General features: G+C 39.8%; 1 protein-coding gene across 3 annotated transcripts; it reads right to left on the reverse strand.

The window, feature by feature from the left end:
• Positions 1 to 1,378: 1,378 nt before the first annotated feature.
• Positions 1,379 to 15,462, reverse strand: ube2q1 (ubiquitin-conjugating enzyme E2Q family member 1). 3 transcript variants are annotated; one of them, XM_078252496.1, is made up of 15 exons: positions 15,029 to 15,462; positions 14,737 to 14,920; positions 14,250 to 14,354; positions 11,278 to 11,400; positions 10,815 to 10,904; positions 10,450 to 10,503; positions 9,840 to 9,980; positions 9,407 to 9,491; positions 8,667 to 8,727; positions 8,490 to 8,580; positions 8,328 to 8,386; positions 8,105 to 8,153; positions 7,868 to 7,963; positions 4,500 to 4,566; positions 1,379 to 2,991 (listed from the first exon to the last, which is right to left on the reverse strand). In XM_078252496.1, exons 2-15 carry the CDS (start codon positions 14,893 to 14,895, stop codon positions 2,960 to 2,962), a joined length of 1,212 nt encoding a protein of 403 aa, XP_078108622.1. In that variant the 5' UTR covers positions 14,896 to 14,920; positions 15,029 to 15,462; the 3' UTR covers positions 1,379 to 2,959. The 3 variants fall into 3 exon arrangements, with proteins under 3 accessions (XP_078108622.1, XP_078108613.1, XP_078108631.1); XM_078252487.1 differs by having other exon boundaries at positions 14,737 to 15,462; XM_078252505.1 differs by lacking the exon at positions 10,815 to 10,904 and having other exon boundaries at positions 14,737 to 15,462.
• Positions 15,463 to 16,695: the final 1,233 nt, after the last annotated feature.

The following is a 16,695-nucleotide window of genomic DNA, read 5'->3' on the forward strand; positions in this document are numbered from 1 at the left end:
TCACCATTATTTCAAAGATCAGGTTAAAGATGTGGGCTTACAATTGTTCTGATGGCACACAAATCTGAACTGCTACTTTTGTTGGGAATCCTGGCATCTTTAAAAGGTAATCCAAGCAGGTAGGATGTCTTGTAAGTCCATGCGTCTCTCGTAGTATCTGGCCTGGTTCAATAAGCGGCACACAGGGAGAAATTATCCTGTGCACTGATGTAGGAAACCACGAGTTAAGTAAACACTTAATGAAAAACGGATACATCTAGTCTTTTTAACCAACCTAACCCACCACTTCTGCCTTCAGTAGCTTTGGGGAAAAACACCCATTGATATATTGACATGCAAAATACAGCAATATCAAAGAGACTGGGTAGATGTGTTCTGAATCCTTCACCAAGAGCAAGTTAATCTGAAGGTGGGAGCAAATCCCTGCTCCATACATCTAATCATTTCAAAAAACTTGCTTAATTATTGAACCTCAACAGTATTCAGAAAATCTAAGTGTGTGTAAATCGACAGCAAAACACACTGCAATGCATTTTAAAAATGGCCCAAAAAAAGATCGACACATTCAATTTTGCATTTCATGGCGATATTCTGAAGCAATCCTTAGCAAAGCCGAGTGTGCAGTATGTATTCCTGAGTTTGCTTCTCCAGAGAATGCAGGGGTGGGCTCGACAAAGTGACCAGAACGAAGTGATTAGTACATTACCAATGGCATCACAACAGCTAACAACCATGCCAATGATCCATAGTCATGTTGGGATTTTGCTTTTGGTGTGAAACAAGAAAGGAGGGTGACACAAACATATCCTGCAAGTCTAAAAAAATGTCAAGACGTGTTGAATATGAATAGGCTGTATGTTTTATAACTCATCTCTACTGGTTTTGAAAATGTTGGTGTTGTGACTGAGGTTAGTATTACTGAGAACAATTCTAAATCAACTTAAAAATGAGGAATGAATGTATGAATTAGCATAACTAAGCTTTCTATGCTGGTTTTCAGGACAATATACTTAAAACAATGCAAGTAACCACACAATAGAACACCCACAACAAACGTGTAACTGCATTAATTGGAATGCTCCACAGTTTTCTGCATATTATTCACATTACATCAAAGACCCAGCACGCTGAGGGGTACAGCTGTGCTGAGAGTGGTTATGAATAGCAACCAGAGAGGTGGTAATGGGAAGAGCTGGGTCCCTACAAATATTTATCAAACCTACACAAATACTCTGGAAATGGAACAGACTCCAGTCGAACTTCCCAGGTGTGAAGCCAGAAGGTATATGGTCGAGACTATTGCTGTGAATTTGAGACTGTGGCTGCATTTTGAAACCAGCCACAAGGTCAAGGAAAAGTCAGAAGGTAAAAGGTCACCTTCCCCAGACTGTTACAACTGCAGGATTGGCAAAGTGCTCAGGATGTGAATCAGCTACAAGAACTAAGCAGGTGACTACACTGTTAAGCTGTTAAGACTAACTTTCTTCAGTACAACAAAACTCCACAAGACTGTGTCTTCACTGCATAGCCTTACTGAGGTTCATCCGGTTTGAGTGATTAGATATGAATAGCCAAACCTCTGGAATGCCAGAAACAGCTGTATCTACGCCATTATTGTTAGGCCATTGTAGAGGTGCCATCAAATAAGGGGAATGGTACTGTCGGTGTTGTCGATAACATGAGGATTACAAATCAATATTTAAAAAAAAAAAAAAAAAAAATTTAAAAAAGAAAGAAAACCGCAGTAGTCATTAAGCTTACATAAGATCACGGTGTACTTTTGTTTCCTTCTACAAGAGTATCCATGAAGCAATGTTTTCTTATTCTAAATGAGTCTCGAGAATTTGCAGTGCACCTGCTGTTAATAGACAAGGGTAAATAGTAATACAGTCTTTGCCCAGCCAAAGACCCAGACAAGGTTACATTATAAACAATTCAATCTTTTTGCAGAAATACAAATGTACATGTTTACATGTGGCGTTAAAATCAACTACATTACAGTGTGATCCAAACCAAACACGCCCCTGCTTTGCCTGGTTATACTGTAGTTCTTGGGTTGCCAACCTAGGACACACCAAACCTCTCCTGCAGGGAGTTGTCCAGTTGCTGGTTGTGAGGACGACGACGACGACGACGACGACAGTGGTCTCCAACTTTGGAGCTCAGCAGCTGCTGTTCTTCATTATGGGGTATCCCACCCAAGTCTCTATATCTTCCTCCCCACCTGAGGACTTCAAGCTTTAAAAGATAAGAGATTTGAAAGCAAGCTAGCCTCAGAAACATGTTATTCCAGAGGAGGGATCTTGGCATTGCAAAGATAATACATGAGCACAATATTACAGAGGCCGTCCATGGAGAGAAAAGGTAGTGGTTCTTCCACCACCAGCATTTAAATGTCCTTCCCAGCCACCACTGCATCATATCAGGAAATGTCACATGCCATTCTCAGATCCAGTCTGTGGCCAGAGAGGCAGTGTCTGGCGACTGGAGCATCAGACTGCCACTGCTGGCGGATGAAGCCATGCTGCATCTTTCAACTCACAACTTGCTAAACATGCAAGTAACCTTGGAATGCTCAACGGCAAAACCAAAAGGTGAGTTTGTGTGATATTTAGTCCACCGGTTTCCTTGAGTATGGGATGAATGTCGCAATGGAAAAATTAAGTTTTATCAAACAGATGTACAGAGAGATAAATATTGAGGAGAGGACACCCTCGCGGGTAGCTGATGAGCTTGGATGTAAATTTCAGGTGGGAGTGTGTGAGTGTGTGTGTGTGTGTGTGTGTGTGTGTGTTAGTTTCTGGGTGGGCACTGAATGAGGAATTTGGTTTGGAGTTCAAACTCATGTAGAGAACACAATGGTTTGCAGGATAAAAAAAAATTAAAAAAAAATATTGGTCGCAAGGAAAAAGTAAATCAAAGACATGTGGTCCCAGTGCAGGAAAGGCAGGAGTCTGTTTTAGCCGTCCTCCTTAGGGGGTGTGTACCAGCCTAAGGGAAAAACAACAACAAAGAATGATATAGAAAACAAACAACAGTCAACAGGGGTTAGTGAAGCTAGATAATGAAAACATATCCTAGACATTTTGAACGTAGTACAGGACCCAGGTCTCCGCCGCCAAAAGTATTAGGGTTACATGTAGATGCTCTTTGCATGTGCATCATTTTCTGCCTCATTGTCTCGTATTAGGGCTTGGTGGTATATCAACCTTTTAAAAAGGTATATCGCTATATTTTCAAATGAGACATGGCATGAGCCATTACCGTTTATATCGATATAGTTTGACGTTGCGTTATATAACAGTTCTTCCGTAAAGCCGTGCCTGCATCTCTCGTCTCTTCAGGCAACCCTGCTCCCACTCGCTCACAGGCTCTCCCGCAAAAGCACTGGCCCACACTGCTGACATTTGCCTACTTTTATTGTTATTTGCACAGCTGTATATAAGATAGAAAGTGTTCAGTGGTTAGGCCCAGGGCACACACTGTATGGTTCATATGGTTAACGTTCAGCCAGGCTTTCAGCTCTCAACTTTCACATTCTACTGCAGTGAAATATAGCCCAATGTAGCTTGACAGAGTAAAAGAAATTTACATATTGTCACTGGCACTTCTGGTTTTAAAATGCAGCGGAGTGTTTTAACAGAGGTCAAGGAAAACAACAAAAATCTGCATTAATGGTCATCTTTGAACAACAGACCTAGCAGTGCTGTTCCTCAAATACAATTAACTTTCAAATTTAAATATTGATTCTCATCTTGCTCATTCTATGCAATTTGATATTCAACTGCATATTAAATTGGATTTGACTGGGCATATCATTCCTGTATTTCGGCTCTGCAGAAACAGCCAAATATCAATTATAATGATCAAATTCAAAAGTCACAAAGCATTCAGTTCATATGCAGTAATGGGACATGTATGTGAAATAATGGTAAAACATTCATCATTGAACCTGAACATGACATTTTGGTAAACAGCAAGTTATATAAGTAAATGTAATAGTTATTGAGACCATCGTTTAGGACATTTGTCATCTACCATAATAGACAAGATAGAATAGTGTGTAACAAGGGCACACTAAGCTGTGAAAAAATAAGCTGTGTGCTACTGTAAGGTCAGTAAGATCTTTAACATTAAATGTAAAAAATGGTAAATGTGATCAATAAAATGGTCTGTAACAGACTTTAACAGAGTCATAGTGCGAGCACAGCCAAAGTGACATGGTTATTGTTTAAGTATAAAGCTATATGCGAATAAATGGCCCTGAATCACATGTATGTTGTACATACAGTTTGTATGTGTACTGCTGTGTTCTATATGCTGCTAGCTACTATACAAGTTATACAAATGGAGTGTAATAATGTGGACTACAGGCATGTAAATGTTGTCCATGTTTGGTACATACACAACATTAGAAGCAACAATTGCCCTCAGCTTTAACACACTGGAGGGATTTGGTTTCAGTAAACAAGGTCAGTTATGCACAAAAACACACTCACCGTTCTTTTCATGGATCTGAACAAGGGATTTGTAGGACTGCTGTGCTCTGGCAAGATTGTACTGGTTCTGCATTAAAAAAGAAAATCGACCTTAGAGTACGCACTGGGTTTATGATGACAGTACAGAACAGGAAACAGCAATGACAGCTGTTTTCTACAGGCAACAACAAAAAAAAAAAAAAAAAGCTTCTCTCTATCTCCAATTTCAAGAACAAAACCCAGTGTGTAGTGCAGGATAACGAACCTGCTTTCTTCCCTTGTTTGACCATTCATACCGGATTGCTTTCACACAAACCTGGCCATCACCAGTCACTGCATAGAATTACAAAAAACTTTGTACAAAATCTAATTTAAGACTATTTGTCTTTTGAGACGGTTTTCAAACCTAAATAACATGGCTGACTATTCAAACCACTCAGCTCCCTTCACTTAAGCAAAAAAATGTTCTGGAAGAAATCAACAGTTACGAGGACATTTTATAGGGAAAATTCAAACGGGGGGGAAAAAAAAAAAGAAAAAAAAAAACTTCCAGTAAAATGAAATCTCAACACTGTGCAGACATGTAGCAGTTGAGATGCTTTGGCTTCTTAATGTGGCAGGGCTGAATACTTTTGCTAACTCGTCCATCAGGCTCAGGATCCTACGGAAACTCCTTAGGCAAACAAAAACTCACGATGCCCTTACTAGTATATGTACCTGTATGTATATTTCTAACTTGTTACTGCGGTCTCTAAAAACTCTTTCCTACCTTATTGCTCACTCCACTAATTGTTACCACAAAAACATGGCCCCTAGTTCTGAGTTAGCCTCGGTTTGTAGGTATAATATGCTAATTTTTTTAGGCGTACAGCAAGTCAGTTTTCAGTTTTGCGAAACACACAGACTAATGTATGAGAAAAATTAAGACTGGCATAAAACTACAGATCGGTCTAAAATCTTTGTTAAACCGACTTTAGGCAGCCAAGTAAAACTTAATTTATGGCCAAGAGGACTTAAAGTTGCAGCCAATAATAATAATAATAATAATTTATACTTTAAATTTATATTTATACTGAAATACACACACGTTCTCAGTACCTATACATGCACTAATGGAGAGATGTGCTGCAGCTGTCGATGGACAGGCGCCCCGAGCAGTTGGGGGTTCGGTGCCTTGCTCAGGAGCACCTTGTACGTTAACTTGTCTACAAAGAAGGGGGTTTAGCCACCAAACGCTTCCATTTTAATCAATACAGCTGTCTGCACGGGCCACATCATGGCTCGTATTTCACTCACATTTTACGTGCGAAACTGCAAACCAAAGCATGTTTTTATGCATCGAGTCTATCATCCTCCATTTTATGCAAGCACATTCAGTGGCTGTGTGTTGGGCACTGAGTGCCTCAAAAAAGTAGAGGACCTAAACTCAATACTCTGCCTGTAGACACAGAGGGAAGACTGAAGCTGCCCTGCTTACGTGCAGCTTTTACTGTGTGGGCCGTGTAGAAATTGTTTAAGACTGTGGCAATTCTATAGTGACGCTAGAGAAACATTTTCATACTAATCTGAAGTGGTTTCAGATTAAGTGCTTAACCCTGACTGAGACAGGTCCTGACACCAGGTTGTCCAACACGTGTTGACCCTTTTCACGCCGACAACAAACACCGGTTTATCTCGGGTTACTGCGTTAATCTATTAGTAGTATGAGGTTAAAGATCACCGTCAAACGGTTCTCATGAATTACTTTTTTCAGTAGTGGTTAAGCATTAATTTAGCTATATTGTATAATTTAAACATTTTCCTTAAAATTGCACTCTTAAAACAAGTATTTTTAATGGCTTCGACCTGCTATGTCCGGCCAACGCCCTGCCATGCCCTGTTACGCCCTGCTTTGCTCTACGACACCATGAACTATTACAACTACTACTTCTAGTCATTATCTTTATTGTGACTATTATTGCCATTGTTCATCACACCCCCAACTGGCACTGTCAGACACTGCCTACCAAGAGCCTGGGTCTGTCCGAGGTTTCTTCCTAAAAAGGGAGTTTTTCCTTGCCACTGTCGCACTTACGCATTCATGCATGCTCTTGGGGGAATCACTGGAATTGTTGGGTCCTTGTAAATTATAGAGTGTGGTCTAGACCTACTCTATCTGTAAAGTGTCCTGAGATAATTCCTGTTATGATTTGACACTATAAATAACATTGAATTGAACATCAAACACTGCACACACCATACTCCTGTCAGGTCTCGAGTGGGGTCAAATTTTTTTTTTGTTGACAAAAATACAAGCCCTTTTTACATTCCAAGACAGGACTTTTGAGCCTTTAATCTGCCGTCTCTGTAAAAATTACGAATATGGAATGGGGGGGGAAACTGCACACGAGTTGCTGCGCCTTTAAGCTGGCAGTGGAGGTAGTCACAGATCTGAACAGACGTCTGTGTGAAAGGGACAGCCGGCATGGCAGGACTGCATGCAGTATGATACGCGAGTCGACCCACAGGCAGGTCAAAAAAGTGGTTCCGAGTAGGCAAAATTATTAATAACTTACAGAAACATTGCATGCAATAGTCCACCTTCTCTTCAATTCGTTCTCTCCCTCTCTCTAACACACACGCAGACGTCACAGCCGTCTTTGTCCTCTCTATTGACAATTGTGCTACTATGGCGCTATAGTAGAGTACTATATACTATAAAGCATAAAGTTGGCAAGTTGCGGGTTCACGTAGTTGATTATTGCGGATCGGCTCACACACGCAAGACGCCAACGCTGTTGTGTTACACACAAGTGTGTGTTCTCCAAGTAAAAAAGAAGCTGTTGTAAGAGGCACTCAGTCAGCTAATTAAAGTACCTCTTACATTGGAACAGTGCAGAGGTTCAAATGTAATGTACATTATGCGTCCCCAGCATTTATCAGATTGGGGGAATCATGAAAGCCAAACTAAAAAATGAGCAAAATCAACTAATTTAAGCCATCATACATCAAAATATATGACACACTAAATGGGATTTGCATCTATGAGCTTCTGAGAGGGGCTTAAATATCTGTTTTCTTGGGACTTAACTTATCAAACTCTGAAAAAAGCCACTAGCCAGATTAGATTTCATTAAGAGAACATGTACAAGTGACAGCACAAAAAGATAAGCATCTACCTTGGCCATCCCAGTAGTGACACCCTGCACATCCCACCCCATTCCAATTGCAACACAAAAAATAGCACAGAACTAGCTTTGGCTGCAGAAACAGGAGATTCTCACACAGCACAACAGGCCGCCGTTATAAGGCCTCTGTGTCAAAGCACTGTCATCGTGGTCCACATCATTCATTATGTGAGCTCAACATTATCACAGGACATTTCCTGAAAAAAACCCTCTAGTGCTTACTTTATTGGCTCCAAACTGCACTCTGGCTTTTCCTTTGACTAAAGTGGCATTGATCTGCATGATGACAGACTCAATGGAATAGGCACTGCTCCATCCCTGCAATCAGGAAAGCCAAGGTCAATAAGAGTAGGTTTTAAAAGTGTAAAACGGATGCAAATACAATCCAAATGTATATGTAATGTTATGCAGTGCAAATTCACATTAATGTATGTCTTTAAACAAATACATTTGGCATACCTGTTTGGTGAGGAGTTCCATGCACAGGGCACCTCCTCCAAGAACATAACTAAAGCAAAGACAGAAAACAATTTTCAGAGAAAGGGGCTATGAGAACACCACAATGAGGTCCTCTTTCAAAAGAAAACCTTTTAAAATCACTTTGTGCACAAACTCAGCCTCAACTATAAAATAGTCAATGGGGATGGAAGAAACAGTGAAAAGTGTACCAGCTAAAACTCACCCCCCAGAAAGCACAGGCGAAACCACGCGGACAAACGGTGGATCAAAGGGGAAATTATCCTGTAGAGCAGGACCAGCAAAAATGGTCAATTTACAGACTTCAAAGACTTCAGACTCCAAAATGCTGCTTCATTGTTATTAATGCAAAGTAAAGTTTACTCACTTTATATGAGAAGTTTAATAAAATGTAATCCATTCCTTCCTTCTCCTTTAGTACTTGTAAATCACTGTGTAAGGGGCTATCTGGATCCACCCTGTTGGTCAGTAAATTATGCAATCAATCTGCGTTTATGTTGACCTAGAGAACGATAATGTGCGACACAAGATCCCAGTTACTTACGTCCTTAGTTTGACGTGCCATTCATACAGGCTGTCGTTAACAAGCTCAACTGAATAGATGCCTGCAAAAGAAATTAATTAGATATGAGTTCTCAGATGTCTCCCAATGCAAGGTCTTGTAAAAACTGTAATGATCTAATCTCCCCTTTCATTTTATAAACTGAAAGGTAATACAGTGAGGCAATGCACAAAATGCATTTTAACAGCTTCACTACGTCATATCACTGTCAGTTAATTCTGCAGAAATTATTTGAAGACTTGTTCAATTGTGAAACAGTTATACAAAATAAAATATCAAACATCAAAATGGTCTCTGCCTAATTTTTTTTGCCTGCCTAGTGTTTTTTTTCCCCAAGGAATGCCATTTTCTTTGTTAAGATGCTGTGGAAGGCGTGTCCATGTGCTTATAGCCATTACTAAAGCATACAAGAGATGATTGCAAGTTACATTAAAAGGGTGTAGCTGACTTCACATGGACAGGTGTTGGGCACCATTTAAATTCTGCACAACTAAACTTACTCTCAAATGTTAATTTCTGATTGTGTCAACATCATTCTTCTTGGATTACAATGCTTGATGTCCACCAATACTCACCAATCAATCACATAAAGTGGATAGAATTGATGGCGATTGTGTGTGAGGGTTTGTAGGATTATGTTAGTTTCTGGGTAGAGTTATTTGTAAGTGTTCTTTTCACTCAGATCTGCACCAAAAGAGCAGAACATTGTACAGAGTGCATACCGGTCTTGTAACTCTGAGACCTGTAGATCTCTCTTAGCTCCTTCATCAGGCGGTCAGAGGCTTGCACTGAACCAGACACGGCTCCCTGCAAAATTCAAACAACAACGGAAACAATAAAAGACAAAGAACACAGTGCTATGCAATTCACTGTGAAGGTAAACCTGTCATCTGTACCTAACATGGGCCAACATCAAAGAGAAAGCTTCATTCCACTAGACATCAATATTTATATTAATACACCCCTTGAGAGAATGTTTCACTGATTCTCAAAAGACTTATACAACTAAAAAAAACGGTCAAATAAGTGCATGAAAGATGCAACACTGGTTCCATAGTTTAGATATAATTCAAAATAAGTTATCAACCATAAGCTTAGCTTATCTTAGCACCACCAAATGGTATACAGTATGTACTTTACTATTTAAAGACTTACATTCAAATGGTCCTGCCTCTGGTTCTTTCGAATCTTCTCCAGGATGGCCAGATTTTCCTTCTCGATGCCATCATCCTCGGATTTCTTCCCATCCACAGGCTCCTCCTCTTTCATTTCATAGTGGTCCAGATCCTCTATGTCCTGTTGGTTCATATTTGATATTTTAGACATTTTAAGTAGTTTCTGGTTCTCCAGCAATGCATGCAACATAAAAAAAAAAAAAAAAACGGCCCAGGGATCAAAGCCAGTCCCAAGTCAAAAGATGTGATAAATCTCCCTTGTTCACTGGAATAACATTAACATTAGCTCAGCAATATCCAGGGTGACTAGATCATAATCAAATCATACCTAAAGACAATAACCACGTGTATGTACTGGGGGAGGATAAGGATTTACATACCAATGAAAAATATGTAAACATTGGCATCTTTAACGATATGCTTTCCCGAACCACATACCATACTAACATGCAATACCAACAGCCTAAATATTTCTCTTTCAAATTATGTTATGACTAAGATGGGAGGAAAATACAAGGGTTTCATTCCTGAACCAGCACAATCTTATAAGAGTAATACATTAGATGTTTAGACCAAAGATTATTACTTACCTCGCCCATCTCTTCCTCCTCTTCTTCTTCAGATGTGACCTCCTCTGTCCCATGCTACACACACACACACACACACACACACACACACCTTGAGTCAAGCTGATTAAAGTCATCTGAAAGAGACTCCCTAAGCTGACTGGTGTTTTTATTGGCTAGGGGTGTAACGATTCTCCAAATCCATGGTTCGAGAGAAAACATCTGGGTTTTATTTAAATCAACTACAAAAAAAAGCAGATAAAATGCATGGAGACTCGGAGCCAACAGTTCGAAATCCGGGTTTCAGATGCTTTCTTTAACGATCATGTGACTGGGGTTACACCACCTGTTATTCACAATCACAGCAAGCCCCCCTGCATTCGTCTTACCGCTCCTTCCGAGGTCTCTGTCCGCCCGTACCGTCTGAAAGCTGCCGATGGTTGCGCTTGTGCCTGGAATGTGTCCATGCAGCCATGTCTCTGTGACAGACAGAACGCTGCATTCATGAGACCGCGACACGGAAGAAGGGTCTGTGATACGAGACCGTGAATGTGTGTGTTGCGGATTTCGGTCTTGGTTTCAGAACCGTTACACCCCTACATAACCTTTTCTTGACCATAACCACGGGAAGATCAGCTTAGAGAACAACTTCACATAAATCAACAAGGCCCTCTGTAATGTAGACTGCCATTTCATTACTGAGCAAACATGGTTCAGAAGTGCATTTTAAAACATCCTTGTTTAAGTATGCATGTCTTATTCCTTAAAAGTAATCAAATACTGGCCATGTCCTGGCCACGCCATTCAATGCCATGCAGAGGAATTTCACAAGAGCAAACTAGACTGCCTTGCCTTTCGGTCTGGTCCCACAGGGCCTGCAGGCAGGGGCTGGTCAAGCATCTCCACATCTGGATGTTGTGGAAGGTTGTACAGCCGACAAAGGTCACAAATGAGTTTCTTCAACTGCTGCAAAAGCTAGGAAAGACAAACCACAAAGAGGAGGGGATACAGAGTTAGATAAACCAATGCGGCTACACAGCAATGCCACGTGGCAGACATGTGACAGAAACACTATGACAGGCATGAATAGTAGTAGATTATCTTTAATTAAGTCTAATTTGTATTTATATAGCCCCAAATCACATATTTGCCTCAAGGGGCTTTACAATCTGTACAGCATACGACTGCCTCTGTGGTTTGCTTCAGATAAGAATTTTTTTTTTTGTATGTATGTATGTATGTATGTATGTATGTATAGGCTGTCAATCGATTAAAAAATGTAATCTAATTACATACTCTATGATTAATAGCATACATAATTAACGGTGCCTGAACCGATACTTTAAAAATAAAAAATAAAAAAAAAGGGCACTAAACAACAGTTGGTGACATTAAAGAACGGCTTGTTTATTGCTAAGGCCATGTGGTCAAAATGAAATGATTTAATAATAATGTATAACAATAACTAATTTCAGTAGTAAATTGCTGTTGAACGACAAAAACAACCACCAGATGGGAAAAGGACATTTACAATAACTTCAAATGCACCACGAGGCTGTAGTTTACCAATTTCATTGAACGCACCGTCTGTGTTGTTTTTCCGACGGCAGCTGCAGATTGTTACCAAAGCCCGTCTACGGAAAGCCGTTCCACTCCCTATTCAGCCCCATTATACCGAATTTGGTTGCAGTTCCAGAGTTCCACTGGGGGTGATCGCGGTCCAGAGCAAAATGAATGAGACTCTATGGAGCTAGACAGCTAAATTTGTCTCTTTCGCCCAACTGTCGTTGAGAAATCTCAGATTTGATTGTAGTTTTTGCAAGTTCAACATGGATTATAGGTCGAAAGTTGAATGAACGAGCACTTATGTCCTTTCGATTTCTTACAGGTTGAGTCGTTGTTGCCCATAACACGCTAGCATTCTGCTAATGAATGCTGATTGGTCAGTGAAGGACTGATTACGATCGGAGATCCCGCTTGACAGCATCCAAAGCAGAACCAGAATGTCAGAGTGAATATTTCGGCGTGGGCTGTAAAACATTAGCAAACCTCTTTCTAGCACGTGTATTAACAGGGAGAGCCTTACCTGTCAGCTGTGTTGTCGATGCTTCGAGAGAAAAAAGGAAGCGACTCAGAGCTTGCTGTAAAGCATTATCTCTGGCCGTATATGTGTATGACCAGATTTCGGTAGCCAGGAAGTAGATTTTTACAAGTAAATGTTCCAATTAATAATCCAGGCAGAACATTCTCGTCTCCCTCCATCATTTTACAGTTCAATGGTGCTAGAACGGCTCTGGGTCAAACGTCAATATGGAATGGATTAATCTGCGTTATTTTTTTTAACGAGTTATTTGTTCTCAGATTAATTAATTCGAAATACTAGCAATTTACGACTGTATAAGACAAAAGATGTGGACAACTGTGGAATAATGTACAATTGTGTGATCTGCAAGTTTAGCAATAAAGTTAGGGCAAATTACGCTCACATATGACTGCAAACTATAGATTTAAAATAAAAAACACTGACATTATTTGCACAGATAGAAAAAGGGTTAGGCAGCATAGTCATTAAGCTGCCATCAGATAAGTGTGTTTTGCCTTTGCAAATGTGGTGCAATTCAAATATAGGATACCGCTAAAACATCTGTGCAACAGTAAGAAAATAGATTGATCTTATCTATTCACACGAATGTAAGGTATGTCCCTTACCCCCTACCCCACACAACATAAACAATGTTGTATTCTTTATCTGAATGTAGACTAAGTTATGGTGCAAACTGCAAAAAAAAAAAAAGAAAAGAAAAACTGACAGCACTTCTATAAAAGCACATTTTGTGTCCTACTAACAGAGCAGCATGAATAAGTAGGCGAACTAAGCTCAGGATGGCACCACACATGTAGGATTACATAACAATCTGCTTGTCACAGACATTTGACCTCAAAAGGCTGTCCCAATGATCTAATGACACAGCCATTCGGTCTGCTGAAAACCTGTCTGTACCTGCCAGGTATACACGTTTAACCCATTCCCTCAGTACAAATTGTCACACACATTTATGCAGCACATGCAAGCTGTTTTTTAATAAACCCATTTAAATAAGCTCCTAGTTGTGTACATCCTGTGAATACACTAAAATGGCAAAAACTCAACCTGCACCAGTGAAAACTCTGTTTTAACTAGTTCAACATAAAAGTATGCAAATAAATGTCAAAGGACAACACTTTGTGAAATTTAGTTTAGAATACAAATATAAAATCCAGTAAAAAGTTAACTAGGGTTAACACATCTAAATGATAGCTGGCTTGACAAATCAAAGTCTTCCATAAAGGATTTGCTTCCTCCTGATGAAGCTCAACACAGCAGGCTGGCATTATGTCACAATAATGCAAAGAAAATGCTCCTGTGGAGAGGCAGCCTAGTCATTACTTGTTAAGCTAATCAAGTCAGTTAAGTCAAATAAAGTGTAGTCTTTATATTCAGCAATATGCCATATAACTCAGACATAGTATGAAAACATTTGGGCTGCAGTTATATCAGATATGTTTAAATGTATCAGGCTAAGAATAAGTCAAATGGGAAATAATTGATCTGCTCATTATTCATTTTTGTTTACTTGAACCAACTGCTGTATCACACAATAACCTATGTGTTGTAGTAAGTATTCACACAAAACCTAGGCCTATGTGATCAGGCAATATTTTTTTATCGAGGTTTTAAGGTTAACGTTCACTAGGAATACTAAAATTGTCCTCACAAACATACATCGTTGAGTTTTCCTCAATGACACACTGAAAAACAAGAGTGTTAGGATAGCTAACGTTACCAGGGTGCTGCCTTTTCTCACATCTTCCAACCTCTCCAAAACTTGCGCCAAGCTTGGGTCATCAGAGTCCACAAACCATATCGGCGAAGTAGATGGATACGATTCCTAAATACAGTGGAACACAGCAAAAACAAGAGTAAAATCAACACATGTGACCTATATTGCGTGTCGCAGGGCTAAACATAGAATCAGTAAATAACGTACAATTTGAATTGGTGACATTAGCATTGAGATTGCTGCGTTAGCTAGGGTTGCTTATCAATTCTGTTTAATGTCGGATTGTCAGACCAAAAACCCTCAAGACTGCGTAGCTTCCACTGACACTGGCTAATGAAAATACGAAAAAGCCTGTCACGCACAGCATCAGATTATACAGTTGTTGAGGTAACGTTAGCCTGCTATCTGGCTAGCAGGTTAACCAGCTAACTTTAGCTCGCTAACGACCAACAAGGGATACATCCCGGCACTTGTGTTCCTGTCATCTTACCGTTATATTACAGTGGATAATTAACAGCTTTTCCCCAGTTACATTAAACTGACAGCTCAGCTCGTCAGGCTTCCAGTCAATGATCCTAAAGCGTTCGTGGTTTGGATCAAAAATGGATTCCAAAAACTTCAGTTCGGCCTTCAGCCCCGACACCGACATCTTCCACGCATCTCCGGCTGGGCCGCTGGGGAGGGGGAGAAGTCGGGACTTAGCTTTTAGCTAGCTAAAGCCACAACGTAAATTTATGTACCAAATTGGTTTAAAAAAATGTGGCAAATAAATAGTTGCCTGCCCCTGTCGATGTAGCTGGATACCCAGTGCCAAGTATAAACAGCGTCCCGGTCAAAATTCACCGCAACCGGACAGATTTGCTGATGAAGTCACTCTCAGATGAAGTAGCTAACGTTAGCTAGCTTTTAGTTAGCATTTGAAAACAGCGCAGCGCTCGGCAAGATGCTAGCGAGCGACTTAGCGAGCTCCGTTGTTGTTGTCTTTCTGTCTTTTGTTGTTGTCTGTCTATGATAACAACAGCCTAGGCTTCTCGCGGTGTCCCGTGACCGTTTCTCCTTACAGTCCCACCGACAGTTCCTTATTGTTTACTTGACCGGGAAACAATCACACCATCTCCACGATATGAACTTATATCCCGCTGTAGTGTTTTTCATCCCGGTGTACAACTGTAGCTGGCCTCTTGTGGGGTTTAAAGATGGCGTTCTGCAACCTCCCCGTTCCCGCAGAATCCCAGCATACAGCGCGTTCTCAATTTATTTAAGATAAATAAAAAAAATGATTTAATAAAGAAAAGTTGGATGTGGACAGTGGATCATTTTGTCAAACATGTATGTGACTGTGAATGTGATTAAACAATTTTGTAAGGGAAAAGAACCAATTTCCTGCTTCAGATAATACCAGAGTAAACTGGTGCGCATAACTTAGATATAATTGGCCTTTTCCAGTGAATTATTCTACCTTGGTAACCTACCTCAAAGATGGCTGGAATTATTGAGAGTACGTTTACGTAGAAATTGTTTGATGCCGTGTCAATCAAAAATGTTTGACTTTCTTGATATTATGACTCAGCATTAGTGTTCTTTAATATCACAATATAATCAAACACATAATTTAAAATTGTGTTTTACTAAGAAATGTACACACATATCTAGACTGTAGCCTATGTAAATGTTTACATACTAGGCTTTGTTTGACAATTTGAGTGTAGGCCTACACACCATTCTTATTGACTTCCTGTATTATTTTCAGTTCAGCACATTAGTCTGATTTGGCCTGAATGAGGCTATATGATCCCAATTTATTTTAATCTGATATTCTAATCTGTATGTTATGTCTCAACAGATGGTCATACCTGTGTCTGTCCCATCTTGAAGAAGAGGAATATATGTAACAGTGACTTAACTTATTATATAAGGTCATACATGTTTAATTATCAAAAGTATATAGGCTACAATTACAGACATAAGCATGGAAAGTTAGGATCATGTCCAAGGCCATCTAGTTGGGCACTTCTAAAGAAAAGGCATGTAGTTTTAAAATGCTACTACAGTTGGCTACAAAATTGTCTAGCTAGGAACAATAAGCAGGTGTGGTCATTAAGCAAGTTAAGACATTACTACTTGTGTAATCCAGGCCATCTGATTTATGTAAGTAAGCATGTGTGTGTGTGTGTGTGTGTGTGTGTGTGTGCGTGTGTGCGTGCGTGCGTGCGTGCGTGTGTGTTTTTTCTGGTGTTTTGTCTAACTAACCAGGATTGATCACACTATATAGAATTTATTTTGTAAGCTATTACATCTAAACAAGTATATAATAATAATAACATACAATACAATATTGACCTTTAATATGTATTTTAATGGCTGTTCAGCCCAACTGTCATTTTCCCACCGCCTGATACATATTGGGTTGCAAAAACAATCTACTTCGCTCACAAGGATCCATGAAAAT

The sequence above is a fragment of the Sander vitreus genome, chromosome 1 (genome assembly GCF_031162955.1).
Source record: "Sander vitreus isolate 19-12246 chromosome 1, sanVit1, whole genome shotgun sequence".
NCBI lineage: Eukaryota > Metazoa > Chordata > Actinopteri > Perciformes > Percidae > Sander > Sander vitreus.

Coding starts and splice junctions, on each gene's coding strand:
- ube2q1 (XM_078252496.1), bottom strand. CDS start 14,895: ATGTCGGTGTCGGGGCTGAAGGCCGAACTGAAGTTTTTGGAATCCATT. Junction 9,492..9,839: donor AGAGGCAGGACCATTTGAAT/GTAAGTCTTTAA, acceptor TGAATTTTGCAG/GGAGCCGTGTCTGGTTCAGT. Junction 8,581..8,666: donor TGGCACGTCAAACTAAGGAC/GTAAGTAACTGG, acceptor ACTGACCAACAG/GGTGGATCCAGATAGCCCCT.